Raw genomic sequence first — 13,952 nt, forward strand, 5'->3', positions numbered from 1 at the left:
CATGATGCGCTTACCTTCAGGGTCATACTTCACATGAAAACCAAAATAGTTCCAAACGCCAGATCTGAATGAGGGGGGGGGGGGGGGAGGTTCAATTTGCCATGTTGCAACGAGCTTAGCTTCTGTCTCGCTAGCTTGCGCTGCGCTCAGTGGATCTGCGCTCGACAGTGCAACCTAGGCAGAGTAGTCGAACGCAGATCCACTGAGCTCTCAACACAGACAGCATCGTCAGAAGAAAAGTTGATAAAATAAATTAAAAATGTTGTATTGTTCGATACATATGCATACCAAACCGAAAGCACTGTATCGAACGGTTCAATATCGATACGAGTATTGCTGCACCCCTAGTAATTACATATAATTTTGTGTAACAAATCCAGCCTACATTATAACTGCCTGCACTGTATTTAGGCAATTGACATTCAGTGTAGGCAATTGGCTAGAAGGAGAGCTGTAGCTGGAAAGGAATTACAGCAGTTTAGTATGATGAAAGATAGCAATGTTAAAGTGCTGACAAGTAAAGTGTGTGTTGAGAAGGTCAGAAGCAGTTGCACTATTTCTTTGTGAATGTAAACAATGGCTGCTGCAGTACATCTATGAGGACAGGGAGACAGTGGTAAAGTTTGCAGCAGGAGTGAAATTCACTGTTCACAGTGGGGATGGACAGCCTGACAGATGAGGTCAGAGCGAGGTCAGAGCTTTACTTGCAAAAGAAAAGTTACCTCGATAACCTATTAATAACTGTGTGTTAATGGCAAATACATAAGTTGTTGTACATGAATTACAATTCAAACTTAATTCTGTGAGAAGTCTGTGGCTGAGGTGTGGTCTTTGGCTCCACTGCAGGGAAGCAGCAGGCAGCAGGCTTGAGGGGAACGGTCAGGGAGGATGGCAGGGCAGGTGCAGCTCATCAGGCAACTACGCCCTTCCCTTTTCAGTCCAGCTGGTTCCAGGTAGAAGGGGTGTGGTGTGGTGACAACTGGAAAGCTGTCTGGTCATCACAGGAATAATTAAAGTTCTTTACAAGCGTACTGAGTGACTGCAAGTGACTGGGGTTTACAAGTGGTGCCAAAACCCAGCTTGCAATGTTGGATGTGGTGACCACGCAGAGATGGCCGCAGTGCACAGGGAGCATGCAGCAGCGAAAGAAGTGCAGATGCCAGGCTTTAGGACCAGGCCAAATGCCAAACCTGGGTGCTGGAGAGGCTGGTCAGGGCTACTGCTGTCAGGAGAGGCGCAGACAGCAGCTCTGAGCCTGCTGCCAGCCTTACAAGGGAGCTTGACTGACATCAGCTGAGCCATCCTAGACTGATTGGGCCTCTCCGGTTCTGGGGCAGCCGGCACAGTGATTTAGTGATCATTAAAATTGATTCAGAATTTGAAAACGTGTAATTATTCGTGTCATAAATCATGACACACTGCTCTCTTCTACATAAGCTGCCTTTATAGGTTGAAAGTAACAGTATCTGTATTGTTATCTGCAATACTGGCCCTGGCCCTCAAAGCAGCCATGCTCTGTTGGCTGCCTTGATTGACAGTTGTGGTAAAGTTTGCTGTAAAGTCAAACTTTTGAACTTTACAACATCCAAATGTTCAGATAATTAAAAACAAAAATACAACCCTTTGAACCTAAACTTTCATAAAGTGTCAAAATCAATCCGCCACATATTAAAATCTCACCTCTCTTGACCATTTCTTCTTTTTGGTCCAGCTCTTCATGTTCCTTCATGTGCTTGAGTCTACTGTAGCAGTGGTAATCATTTTCAGAGACCATGACATCTATTTTCTCTAAGAGATCTATTATCTCGTTGGCATCCATCATGCCTCTTGTGCACGTGTGGCATCTTTTTTCACTAAATCTACTGTTAGCTTTCAGGTCTGCCAGTGCACTTTCATATTTTTCACCCGGCCACCGAGTCACAACAGTCATTACATAAGGAAGAGATCCTTTCCCAAAAGCTTTTTCAAGCCACTGAACCCCTGAGGTGTAATGGCTGCTATGCCGACCATATGGTACCAGTAAGAGAAAGGCATGAATTCCCTGGTTTAAAGGAATTTTGTCAATATTTTGCAGACCAAGAATGTTGATGACCGAGATGTGCCGGCCACACAAATCATATAGTTTGGATGAAAATTGTTCAGCATTTCTTTCTTCATCATGGTCAAATAAAATGTTTCTCGGTCCAAAGTCAATGGCATTTCGCTCACCGGTTAGCACAAACGTGAGGTCAGGCAGCACTGAAACAAACAGAAACAAACAAAAGAATTAAAATGACACTATCAGAGAAAAACAATTGTTATATTATTACAAATATTACCTTTGTCACTAACTGCAGTTGATGCAGACATAGTTTCTCTCTGTCTTCTTGTAGTTTTATTGCTCACTGAGTAGCAAACTTCATTACTGGGATTCCAACTAAAAGAGTGGTCATACCTGAAACCACGTAAAGAGCAACCATGCACCAATACGCCATGTCAGAATACACTTGCACTACTGCAGTATTACATATAGAGCTAGATAAAACAAGCATATGGTACCAAAAGGAAGGAGGCAGAAAAAAAATATACAACAAATTCTCACTTGGATGAAAAACATAAAATCTGTTTGGCAAACCTTTCATATTATGTTAAAATGCTAGACTACCTTTGTTATCTTTCACAGATGTAGTTCAATTGGTTTTGGATTATTTTCCACCTCCAGGTGCTGCATTATCTTTATTCTCTTCCATCCAGCGGCTTTATTACCATTACAGTCACGGGACAAAGTAATTTAAAAAGAAAGAAAGAAAAAAAGATGAAATCACATAGAAAGATTTTTTTGTAAAATGATTAAAATGCAAACATATTTTTGTTTATTTGTTTTACAAATTAAGAACTTTATTAAAAGTGAACTCTTGCAAGTATAGTAGTTTGCAAACATGCCAACTTTTCTCACTTCTTAGGATGACCCAATTGTGCAACAGACATTTACTGGTAAATTTTAAAGATTCACTGTCTCTTATCGTGGCTATAAAAGATGAATAAAGGTGATAAGAATAAAGTTTTTTAATCTTTATACCATAATAACAAACTGATGGGGGAAGTATCTGTGTGTCAGTAGAAAAAATTCTCTATTCTTCCTGTTGCTATGCAATAACAAATTAAATGGACTGAACAAAGTCCATTTTTAGTGCCTCTCTCTTATGACATGTCTGCAATGAAACGCAGAGACAGTTTCTCAGCAAGCCTAACTACCAGTCAAGAAGTTCTTGAAGCCTTGATGACTTAAAAATGCACAGAGCAAAATTATTTGTTTTGATTAGTTTGTTTGTTGCACATTCTCTGATTTTCCAGCTGACTAAGTTTTCAGTCTCTCATAAAGCTTTAATAAAAATGATCATGTTCTTGTCAGCATGACACTCTTCTACGGCTACCATTACAATGACAGAAATTTGTTGCTTGATCAACTCACCATTTCTGTTTAGATACGGCTGCCCTGTCAGAAATCCTCCTAGTACCCCTGAGATATTTAGAGTAAGATCAGAGGATGATTATATGTCGCACTATATTTCTGCTTCTGACCAATCCCTCCCACAAAGGTAAAAAGAGAAAAAAATGTGGCGCTTTGAAACCTTATCACTTACGGGAAAATTTTGGGTTGGGCTTACTGGTAATGATACTGGTAATGAAACTGTTAGCACTGCCCTGTCATGGAGTGAAGTGTACCCAGATGTAGACTCAGATAAGAACTAACACAAAATAAAACACACCTTTATTTCAATTGTGTTAGCAAATATAAATTACAGTAAACGACAGAAGCTGAACAAGTCAAAATGTAGTATGGGAAACCACAAGGGCTGAGAACCAGTACAAACAGTACAACACAGAAAGAAAAACAAGGTTAGAATATGAAAATCTAAAGTACAAGAATAAAGAACAGATTATGCAAAAAATATAATAATGAGCAAAATTCAACTACTGAACTCAAAGCTTGGAGTCAAAGCAGATTAATACATGGCAACTTAAAAAAACAAAATAAATGCAGTGAGGTCATAAAATTTCTTCATTCATTTGATAAATCTTTTGGATTTTATGCCAAGTAAAAGCTTTTCTACACCCACGTACTAATAAATTTATTTTACCCTGATCAAAGTATTATGTTGTAAAGATTACAAATAACTGTATTCTTATCAGCATGCTTTTATACAGCCAACATATTATACAGAATAAAATTACTAAATGAACTTTGACACACCATGTGTTGAGCAGTCAGATCATGTTACATGAATGATGATTTAAGATTATGATGTTATTATGATGTCCATGTAGTGCAGACAGACAGTACAAATGGTATGTTTTATTCAGATTCAGTTTATCTTGTCTAATAAGTAAATAGTGAAGGAAGGCATTTTTGTTTGTTTGTGCATTTTGGGGGGATGAGGGTGAGAATCATCTCTGCTTCCCTTCTGTAAAAGTGGCTACACTCCACTGATACAATATATATAATGAATGGGTCAAAACATAAATGAATGCTGTTACCTTGTCAGCTGTTCTCTCCCACAAGTGGACTGCAGAGTCATGTCATGTAAGAAAGGATCATATAGGATCATTTTTATTTTTGATTGAAAATTATTAGGAAGATTTTATTTTAGCAGTTGATTACCTTTGTTATTTGTCATCAGTGAAACAGACTTGGCTTTATACTTTACATCTTTTCAAGATGCTATGCTATTACTATCATTGTTCTCTTCCATTGTTCACTTTTCTGCATTTCATTCTTACAGTAATGATGAAAAATAATTCCCTAAATGAAATATGCCACAAAGAATGTAACTGTAAAATGTAACCTAAAGGCCTAGTGACATTCACCATCTCTCGTAAAACTCAAGAGGTAAAAAGATTATTTTAGACATTTTTTCTGTGTGAATTTCAGGTGCCAGAAACTTAGTGACATAATGACAAAAATAAAAAAGAAAGAAAGAAGACCTTTTTTTTTTTTACTCAAACTCCTTTCTTTTAAAGCAAATGTAAGTATATCATGAGTATTCAGTGAATACCCTTTATGATTGTCTTCAGTCAGAGTAGGGTTTTTAGTTTGTTTTGTTTGTTTGTTTTTAATTCAGTTCATTTTGATCCTAAGAAATCCAGTGACAAACTGAAAGGGTGTAGCATGAAACCTTAATGACACATACAAATAATACAACAGTCAACACATAAGGAAAATTTAATCATCAATATTTTTAACCTCTGATTAAAATACAAAAAGAAAAGAAAAGAAGAAAAAAAGAAAGAAGTCATAAATAGTTACAGCACTATAATTTTAGATGATCTTGGATTTTGGTTTGCTTGTGTTTAGAAATGGACTGCAGAGATCTTTATAGCTATTTGGTGCCCTCTAGTGAATGAAAACACTTGCCGATTCCTAGGATGATGATGATGATTAATGTTTTTAAGTGCTTTCGTGTTTTTCCTTTAACATAAAAACAAACATAAGCACTTGAAAGCTGTTTTAAGTTCGGTGAGTTATATGGGGGGCGCAAAAAGGTGATATTTATCAGACGCTCATGTGTCCCACCCTGGGCAGGCCTAGGACACGCTGGAGAGATATCTCTCACCTGGCCTGGGATCGCCTTGGTGTTCCCTCAGACAAGCTTGGTGTTCCAAGCTGGAGGAGGTGGCTGGGGAGAGGGAAGTCTGGATTCCTCTGCTTAGGCTACCACCCCCATGATCCATCCCCGGACAACCGGAAGAAAATGGATGAATGCACAGGTAAATACACAGCCATTGTTCACAGCCATTGACATGTTGAAGAGGTTAACACGTGAGGAGCGGATCGAAATTGTGTTGATATCTGGTGAACGCAGTAACCGGGTCATTGCAGCAGATATCAATGCAAGACACCCTACGAGACCACCCATCTCCCATGCTACAGTTAGCAAACTGCTTGCTAAGTTTGATGAAACCAGTTCAGTGTTGGATTTGCCAAAATGTGGACGCAAGAAAACTGTCACTAATGAAGAAACATCAGTGGCTGTCCTAGCTTCATTCAGCAAGAGCCCACAGTGTAGCACTCGCCGCATGTCACTGGAGAGTGGCATTAGTCGAAGATCCCTTCGGCGGATCTTAGCTACTCAGAAATGGCACCCTTACAAACTCCAGCTACTGCAGCATCTCAACGAGGATGACCCAGATCGGCGCGCAGAATTTGCAGAATGGGAAAAACAAAAATTGGAACAGGACCCTCAGTTCACGCAGAAGATTTTGTTGTTGGAACAACAAAAGTGATGGTTTGGTGTGGTATATGGGGTACAACGATAGTGGGTCTATTCTTCATCAATGGAAACCTCAAGGCCACTGGATATTTGAAATTGCTACATGATGATGTGTTTCCCTCTTTATGCACTGAAGCTGGCACGTTCCCTGAGTTTTTCCAGCAAGATGGTGGACCACCACATTATGGGTGCCAGGTCCGAGCATTCCTAGATGAACAGTTTCCTGGAAAGTGGATTGGTCGTCGTGGGCCAGTTGAATGGCGCCCAAGGTCTCCCGATCTGACCCCCTTAGACTTTTATCTTTGGGGTCATCTGAAGGCAATTGTCTATGGTGTGAAGATACGAGATGTGCAGCACCTGAAACTACGGATACTGGATGCCTGTGCTGGCATTTCTCCTGCGGTGTTTCTATCAGTGTGTGAAGAGTGGGAGAAGAGGGTTGCATTGACAATCCAACACAATGGGCAACACATTGAACACATTTTATAAGTGGTCAGAAACTTGTAAATAACTCATGAACGAATAAAGTTACGTTGAAACCAAGCACACCATTGTTTTTCTTGTGACATTACCAATAAGTTTGATGTGTCACATGGCTCTCTTCCTATTGAAAAAACAAAAGTTGTATCCAAGATGGCCGACTTCTAAATGGCCACCATGGTCACCACCCATCTTGAGGAGTTTGCCCCCTCACATACACTAATGTGCCACAAACAGGACTTTAATATCACCAACCATTCCCATGTTATTACGGTGTATCCATATAAATGGGCCACCCTGTATGGGGCAAGAGGGAAGGCAGTCACAACTGCACTACCAGAAGACAATCTTGCAGACACTGAGGACAGCTAAAATTACCTGGGAATCCCACAGGGTCAGCGTTCACCCCAAATCCAGCACTTTGAGATTGCACACTAAGCAAAAGGAAGGAGGCCTGAGGACTGGTGAGAGTTAGAACCACAGGCCAGGAGGAGACAACAAACATCCATGATGTTTGTTGAAGTATCAATGAATGGTCTAAAATGATAGTTTGGAGGAAGTTACCTCAGAAAGAAGAAAAAGTGTCCAAAAAAAATCAGTGGTATTGATATTTATCTTAAGATTACCCTATAAAATAAGAAGTCATCTGTAAGTTTTTAATTAAATTGACTAAACAGATAGGCTACATAAAAACACCGTTGGGAGTTCGCCTTGTAATCGGAAGGTTGCCGGTTCGAGCTTGGACAGTCTCGGTCGTTGTGTCCTTGGGCAAGACACTTCACCCGTTGCCTACTGGTGGTGGTCAGAGGGCCCGTGGCGCCAGTGTCCAGCAGCCTCGCTCTGTCAGTGCGCCCCAGGGTGGCTGTGGTTACAATGTAGCTTGCCATCACCAGTGTGTGAATGTGTGTGTGAATGGGTGGATGACTGGATGTGTAAAGCGTTTTGGGGTCCTTAGGGACTAGTAAAGCGCTATACAAATACAGGCCATTTGCCATTTACCATTAATAACATGAGGTCAAATTCCACTTTTTTATTGTCATTGATTAACAATTCCACAAATAATCGAAACAACATTGTTTAAAAATATTCAATAGTTAAAATAAACTCAGATTTGAGTAAAAGGTAAAACATGCTGTGATGATTTAAATGAAGTTAAAGTTCGTATGTCAAATCAGAAACATAAAGAAACATAAACATCAGAAAGATAAAATATTCATTTGTTACACCTTACATCTAAATAAAATTAGAATAGAACACACACATAAACACATTATCGAAAGAAATGTTTCATGAAGCTACAAAAAAGAAAAATATTGTAATTTCTCATTAAAAATAAAACAATAAACTATTCGTTAATGTTCACAACAATATATTTGGTTTTAATTCTCATTATATTCTCAAAATGAATGTTTCTCTCATGTGTGAGCATTTATGTGACCAAAGCAGAAATATATATATACCATTCTGTCACCCACATGTAATGTTTAAATCACTAACATTATGTTTTAAAGTTTATTTGTGAGTAATCATGGTAAAACAGGTCTTGTGATTTTCAGCAAACTAAAAATGTGTAAAACTGAAACTGTTCAATTTGTACTGTACATTTCATCCAGACTTTGAATAGCCTCTTTTTTATCGTGCATTTTCCATTCACTGGGAATCTCACCACGCTGTGTGAATTTTAAACCATGGTGGTTTTCGAGTTTCTCCTGAAACTGACACACAAACCATGTCCAATACTTGAGCTTAGACTCATCAGGGGTAATGCTCCAATTTTCATATGGTGGTCCAGCAGTTCTGTATTTTTTAAAAGGAATGGTATGATTTGAGTCATGGCAAGGGTAAAAACTTCCTTCACTTGCAACTTGGGTTGTACAAAAGTCGACACACAATATCTCAGTGTTTCTGTAGTGCCAACCATTGATTGCTTGAGATCGATGAAAGGGGACACTGTGATCTTCAGGACTGTGATCTTTAATTGTGTTGGTACAAACAGCTGCACAGAACGGGCAGGTTTCCCAGCAGCAGTTACACAGCTGATCGATGAGGATTTGATCAGGTCTCAGTCTGAATTCCTTCATCTTATCCAGCGAAGTCTGGCTTATCGTCTTTGTGATGGACACAAGGCCTTTCTCAATCGTTTCTTGAAGGAAGTCAAAATTTTTTATGTCCTTGAAGTTTTGACAAGACATGGCATCAAGGGTCAGTTTATCACTGAGGAGACTAGAAAACTCCTTTGCCCACATGTCTGTGTCTCCTCTCTGGGTTTTGACTTTTTTTGTTGTGTCAAATAAAGCATGAATGACAAGTTTGTTGATGTCCTCCACATTTTTCCTGAGTATATTTAGTGCTTTATCTTTGTGCTCTCCAAGCATGTGTGCGTTTACTTTCTCTTTGATAAAAGCTTCTACTTGCTTCCTCGGATTTCGGATGTAGGTGATGAAAGCATCAAAGTCCTCTTTCTCTGCAAGTGACTTCAACAAATGTTTCTCTAAGTTCAGTCTGTTCCCATTAAATGCTGGGAAAGTGCACCTCATCTCTCCAGCGAGATCAATGGCAACTTTGTTACAGACTGCTTCAACAATGGAAACCCTCAGTTTTTCACAGATCATTTCTCCAAACACAACAGCAGATGAGTTTCCTTTGCAAAAGCTGCTGAAAATGTTGTAGTATTGTGTTTTCTTGCTTTCCAAGTAAGTGTGTGCATCATTGCTCGTTTTGTATTGTTTGTGAGACTGTGAAAGCCAACTGCAAGCAGTGTCAAATACATACAGTAACAGGTCAACTCTGAACTCCTTCTTGAAAGCACATTTCTTATTTGATTCAAACTCTGTCACTGTGTCCTGAACTGTTTTAGCCACTTCTTGTAAGTAAGTTGAACTGTAGCCTCTTGTTGCTACAGGCTTGCTCATAATGGCATCAAGAGACTGTTTTTCAATACTGTTTATGAGGGATCTTATCATTTCCTGGTCTTCATGCTCAAAAGGTCTCTTTAAGTAATGTATTATTGTTTTAGCACCAACTTCAAAAAATGTAGCCACTTGGCTGGCAAGCCCTTTTCTTGTTGTATCTTGGTGCTTGCCAAGGACAATATAATCAGAATAATTGCCAACCTCAGATATTTTTTTGTATCTGCCATTCTTTTTGCATTCAAATATGAGATTCCATTCAAAACCAAGGTCATTAAGGATATTTGCCTGATCGTCATCCAGCTTGATGTCCTGAATGGGTTGTGCATCTGCAGTTAACTCTTTTACCCAGTAATCCCAAACTGAGTTGAAACGTTTTTTAAGTTCCTCTTCATTTTTTGCTTTGTCTTTTAACTTATGAGCAAGCTTTTTACTCTTTTGCAGCAGCTTGTTCTCAAATTCGGTCTTCTTATCATCCAGCTTTTTACAAGCTTTCTTCTGCTGAATAACTTCATCCAGTTTTCTTTCCACTCCTCTCACCAGTTCCTCTTGGAATTCCTTTATTTTGTTTTCAAATCGGCCTCTCCACTGAACCAACATTTCTTTGTCTCTGTCATCCTCAAAGTACTTTGACATATCTTTTTCTACTTCTTTATATTTTTCACTCATTGCTTTGAAAAGATCACTACGCTCAACCTTGTCAAGTTCTCCATTTTCAATTCTGGTATGAAGCTGGTTTTCAATCACCAGCATGTTGCTCCTTAGGGCCCAGGTCCAGTTTCCATACTCAACCTCAAGTTTTCTGTAAACTGCAATTTCTAATGTGTTTTTGAAACTGAAAACAAATTGTTCATTCATCAGGGCTTTCCACAGGTCTTGTATCTTTCTGTTAAAATGTGAGAGAGTGATCCCAGGAGAGCATTTAGCCTTAGACAGGATGATGTTCTTCAGCTCTTGGATGCTCTCGCTGTAGCCTGGATTTGGAGGAGCCATCGGTGGACTTCCCTCCCATAGCTGAGCAAAGTATTTCACATCTTTTTGCACATCGAAGTCAATGATATCACTGAAGCACTCAGCATCACACAGCTCCTCTTTAGCAGCTAGCTGAGCCATCTGGTCCAGTTTTTCTTGCAGGCGTCTTTTCCCATCCATGTTTTTCTCAGCAGCTGCGATATCTGTCACATTCTGGTGAACAAACACACAACTCGGAGAAAGTTTAACTTTCTTCATCCTCATGAAAGCCTGAACAACAATCTGCAGGACATCCTGCATCTCAGCTGGATTCTCACCAAAGATGTTGATCAGTGTCAAGCTTCCTAGGCCAACAACAAATGTCGCTAGTGCATTGTCGTGATGAAGAGTAGCATTTCCTGCCAGCTCAAGAGCCCGCAGTCCTTCAGTGTCCACCACTAGAAAATAGTCAAACTGGAAGTCTTTCTTGACTTCCTCTGACACTTTGACCAGCTGCATGAAGGCACCTTTGGTGCACCTGCCTGCACTCACTGCAAACTGCAATCCAAACATGGCATTCAGCATTGTTGACTTTCCACTGCTTTGTAGGCCCAAAACTGACAACACAAAAACTCTCTGGTCACCTAGTTTTTTAATCAGTTCCTTTATAAGACTGGAGATCCATGTTAGAGGCACATGACCTGCATCACCATCCATCAGCTCCACTGGGTGTCCTGAAATCATCAGATCTGCAGCCAACTTTGGATATTTAGACCAGGAAGTCAGTTTATTCTGTGTTTGTACTGCTCTATGGGCTTCATAGATCTGTCCCATTTCTCTGAAGATGTGTTCCAGGCCAAAGGTTGCAGACTGCAGTGTTTTGGAGATTTCTTCAAGCTCTGTTTGTTTGCTTGTTAACAGATCAGATTTGTCGTGTTTCTTCTTCAGAGTCAAGACCTCAGTCCACTTTTCATCATAGCTTTGGAGAATTGAAGAGAGATCATCTGTGGATAGGGCATCTATTAAGATCTGAGTCCATTTCAGGAAGTACTCCTTCTGTTTTGATGGCAAAGACAAGAGGCTTTCTGTGAATGACTTCATCAGTTCACTACATGAAGCTTTGCATTGATTTTGTCTTATTTTATTCAGTTGCTGTTGCTTATGACTTTTTTCCATCTCAATGTTTCCTTTAAGGTGATACAGCTCTTTATTTATTCTGCACCACTCATGCCACAGATCGCCTTGACAAGGTAGAAATGTATCTTTGATCTTTGAAATTTCCATCCCTTGAAGCATTTTAACTGTTTTCATTGCAGCTGATTTCCCTTTTTGACAGACTTCATCATCTTCATCCACTGTGACTCCAGGGACTTTAGCCATTGATTCAAGCTGGAAGGATGTGTGAGGTTCATATAAAATCTTTCTGATAATTCCTTTCAGTTCTTCAGAAACATCTGACTGGCTTCTGTCTTTCAGACCCACTTTGTATTTTCCATCTTTGACTTGAACTGCACCACAATCATTATTAGCAACGAGAATAATGAGAGGCTTTGGTGACCTGTAAAGGTCTGAGATGACTGTAGTACCTTTCTGGCCTTTTTCCAGAGTTCTCACAAGAACAACAGTGACTGAAGCTTTTTCAATCAGTATCTCACGCTGTTTTTCAAATGACAGAGCATCACCATGAAGATTACAAAAGGCAATGCAGTCTGTGAAGGAGTCATTGGGTTTTCCGGCTGGACAGTACCAGGCAATCTCTGCCACACCATCCATCAGCAGGCGAGATTTGGTGCTACCTGGGCAGTTCCTGTGGAAGAAGGTGCTGTGACGGTCATTGATCACAGTGTTCATGAGCTGAGATTTTGACACTGGAAGTGAACCCAGGCGGAAGAAAAACACCATGGGTGTCTCAGCTTTGCAAATGGGCATTGTCTTCATGGCGATGGCATTTGAATCACCCTTGATTTTAGTTTTCTTCCATGTTTTTGTTATCTGCCTGAATGTCCACAAAGGACATTCAATATCCTTTGTGACTGGGTCAGGGACAAGCAAAGGTAAGGCGTACTGACACTGGGATAGCTTTGTAATTATGTTCTGCTTCAGAAAACTGTCTGAGCAGTGAAATACTGCCATCTGAACATCCATTGGATGCACATGACACTCTTTTGATTGGGAATCTACACTGGTGCTAAATAGAGCATCTAAGTCATCACTGTCAGAAATCGTAACAGTTTGTGAATAGCTCACATCAGCATCGTCTTGTCTTACAGGAATGTATCTGGCTCGATAGTCCAGCATTGATAACTTCTGAAGAAATGTACGCGCTAGATCTTTCTCAGATGTGTCATGGATCTGTTTCACAGGAGGACATATTTTAAGTAAGTCTGCTGGTGACATCTTTGTTTTTTTGTCTTGAAGGTGAAGCCTGCTGAGAAGTCCTTCAATGTTTCCTGTACATTGTCGTTTTTTTACTTGAGTCACTGACTGCTGCAAGAAATAAAGCACACTTAGGAACTGATAAACTGATAAATTCTTAAGACTGTGTGGAATAAACATTAAAAAACAAATAAATAAATAAGTCAATAATAAATAAGTAAATAAAAAAGATTCTGACCTTATCCTCGCTTACACTCCTTGTCATATTGGAGGTACCTGCACAAGACAATTGATTTACCAGATCAGCAGAGGGACAGATTAAGGGACTATGGGGGGAAAAAGGTGCAATACACAGTTCAGCCAAAAGTCTTCATTCAATTTATTTTTGCCTTCTTTGACCATGGGTTGTGTCTGAGCTGTTCTGATTAGACTGTAAATCACACTCTATGATAGAACTCCAATAGAAATACCACCCAGAAGGAGACTAAGAAGAAATAAAGAGATAAGGCCTGGGAAATCTTATCAAAACAAAACAAAGAACAAAAACATACACAATTACCTATGACTCAACTCAGAAGTCTTTTCATAATTCTACAGATATAAACAATGTGTTTATGGACTGCCTTCATGTGTTCCTCAAATATATAACTGAATATTGAATACACCCATAAATTCCCTAAATCTCTAACTATCCCATAATTACCCTGTGATCAAATCCATTTCTTATAGAAACCCAGATTTATTGTAATGTGAACTGAATCAATTGCAATCAACTAAAAATGTTAGATGCAAAGGTCCTTGACATCCAAGACTTTGCTATGGTCTCATTACTTTACAACTGCATCTTATGAAGTTAATGCCAAAATGTGGGAAACTAATAATCAAACAAACAAAAACAACCTAGAATGAGTAGCTGTATAAATAAATTGTTTTGTTTAAGATGTCATAGAATGTTACCTTTCTTCTTAGTTTTAGTTGGTACAGG

The 13,952-nt window shown here is 39.4% G+C and overlaps 2 protein-coding genes across 2 annotated transcripts; both read right to left on the reverse strand.

The window, feature by feature from the left end:
- Nucleotides 1-1,445: 1,445 nt before the first annotated feature.
- On the reverse strand, nt 1,446-2,474 carry LOC113020061 (uncharacterized). Its single transcript, XM_080300685.1, has 2 exons — nt 2,435-2,474; nt 1,446-2,238 (listed from the first exon to the last, which is right to left on the reverse strand). The coding sequence occupies exons 1-2, from the start codon at nt 2,472-2,474 to the stop codon at nt 1,577-1,579; spliced, it is 702 nt and encodes a 233-aa protein (XP_080156811.1). The 3' UTR covers nt 1,446-1,576.
- A 5,843-nt stretch (nt 2,475-8,317) lies between these two features.
- LOC113021572 (interferon-induced very large GTPase 1-like) lies at nt 8,318-12,988 on the reverse strand. Its single transcript, XM_080300686.1, has 2 exons — nt 9,773-12,988; nt 8,318-9,721 (listed from the first exon to the last, which is right to left on the reverse strand). Exons 1-2 carry the CDS (start codon nt 12,986-12,988, stop codon nt 8,318-8,320), a joined length of 4,620 nt encoding a protein of 1,539 aa, XP_080156812.1.
- Nucleotides 12,989-13,952: the final 964 nt, after the last annotated feature.

This window comes from Astatotilapia calliptera, chromosome 4, assembly GCF_964374335.1.
Source record: "Astatotilapia calliptera chromosome 4, fAstCal68.1, whole genome shotgun sequence".
NCBI classification, from domain to species: Eukaryota; Metazoa; Chordata; class Actinopteri; order Cichliformes; family Cichlidae; genus Astatotilapia; species Astatotilapia calliptera.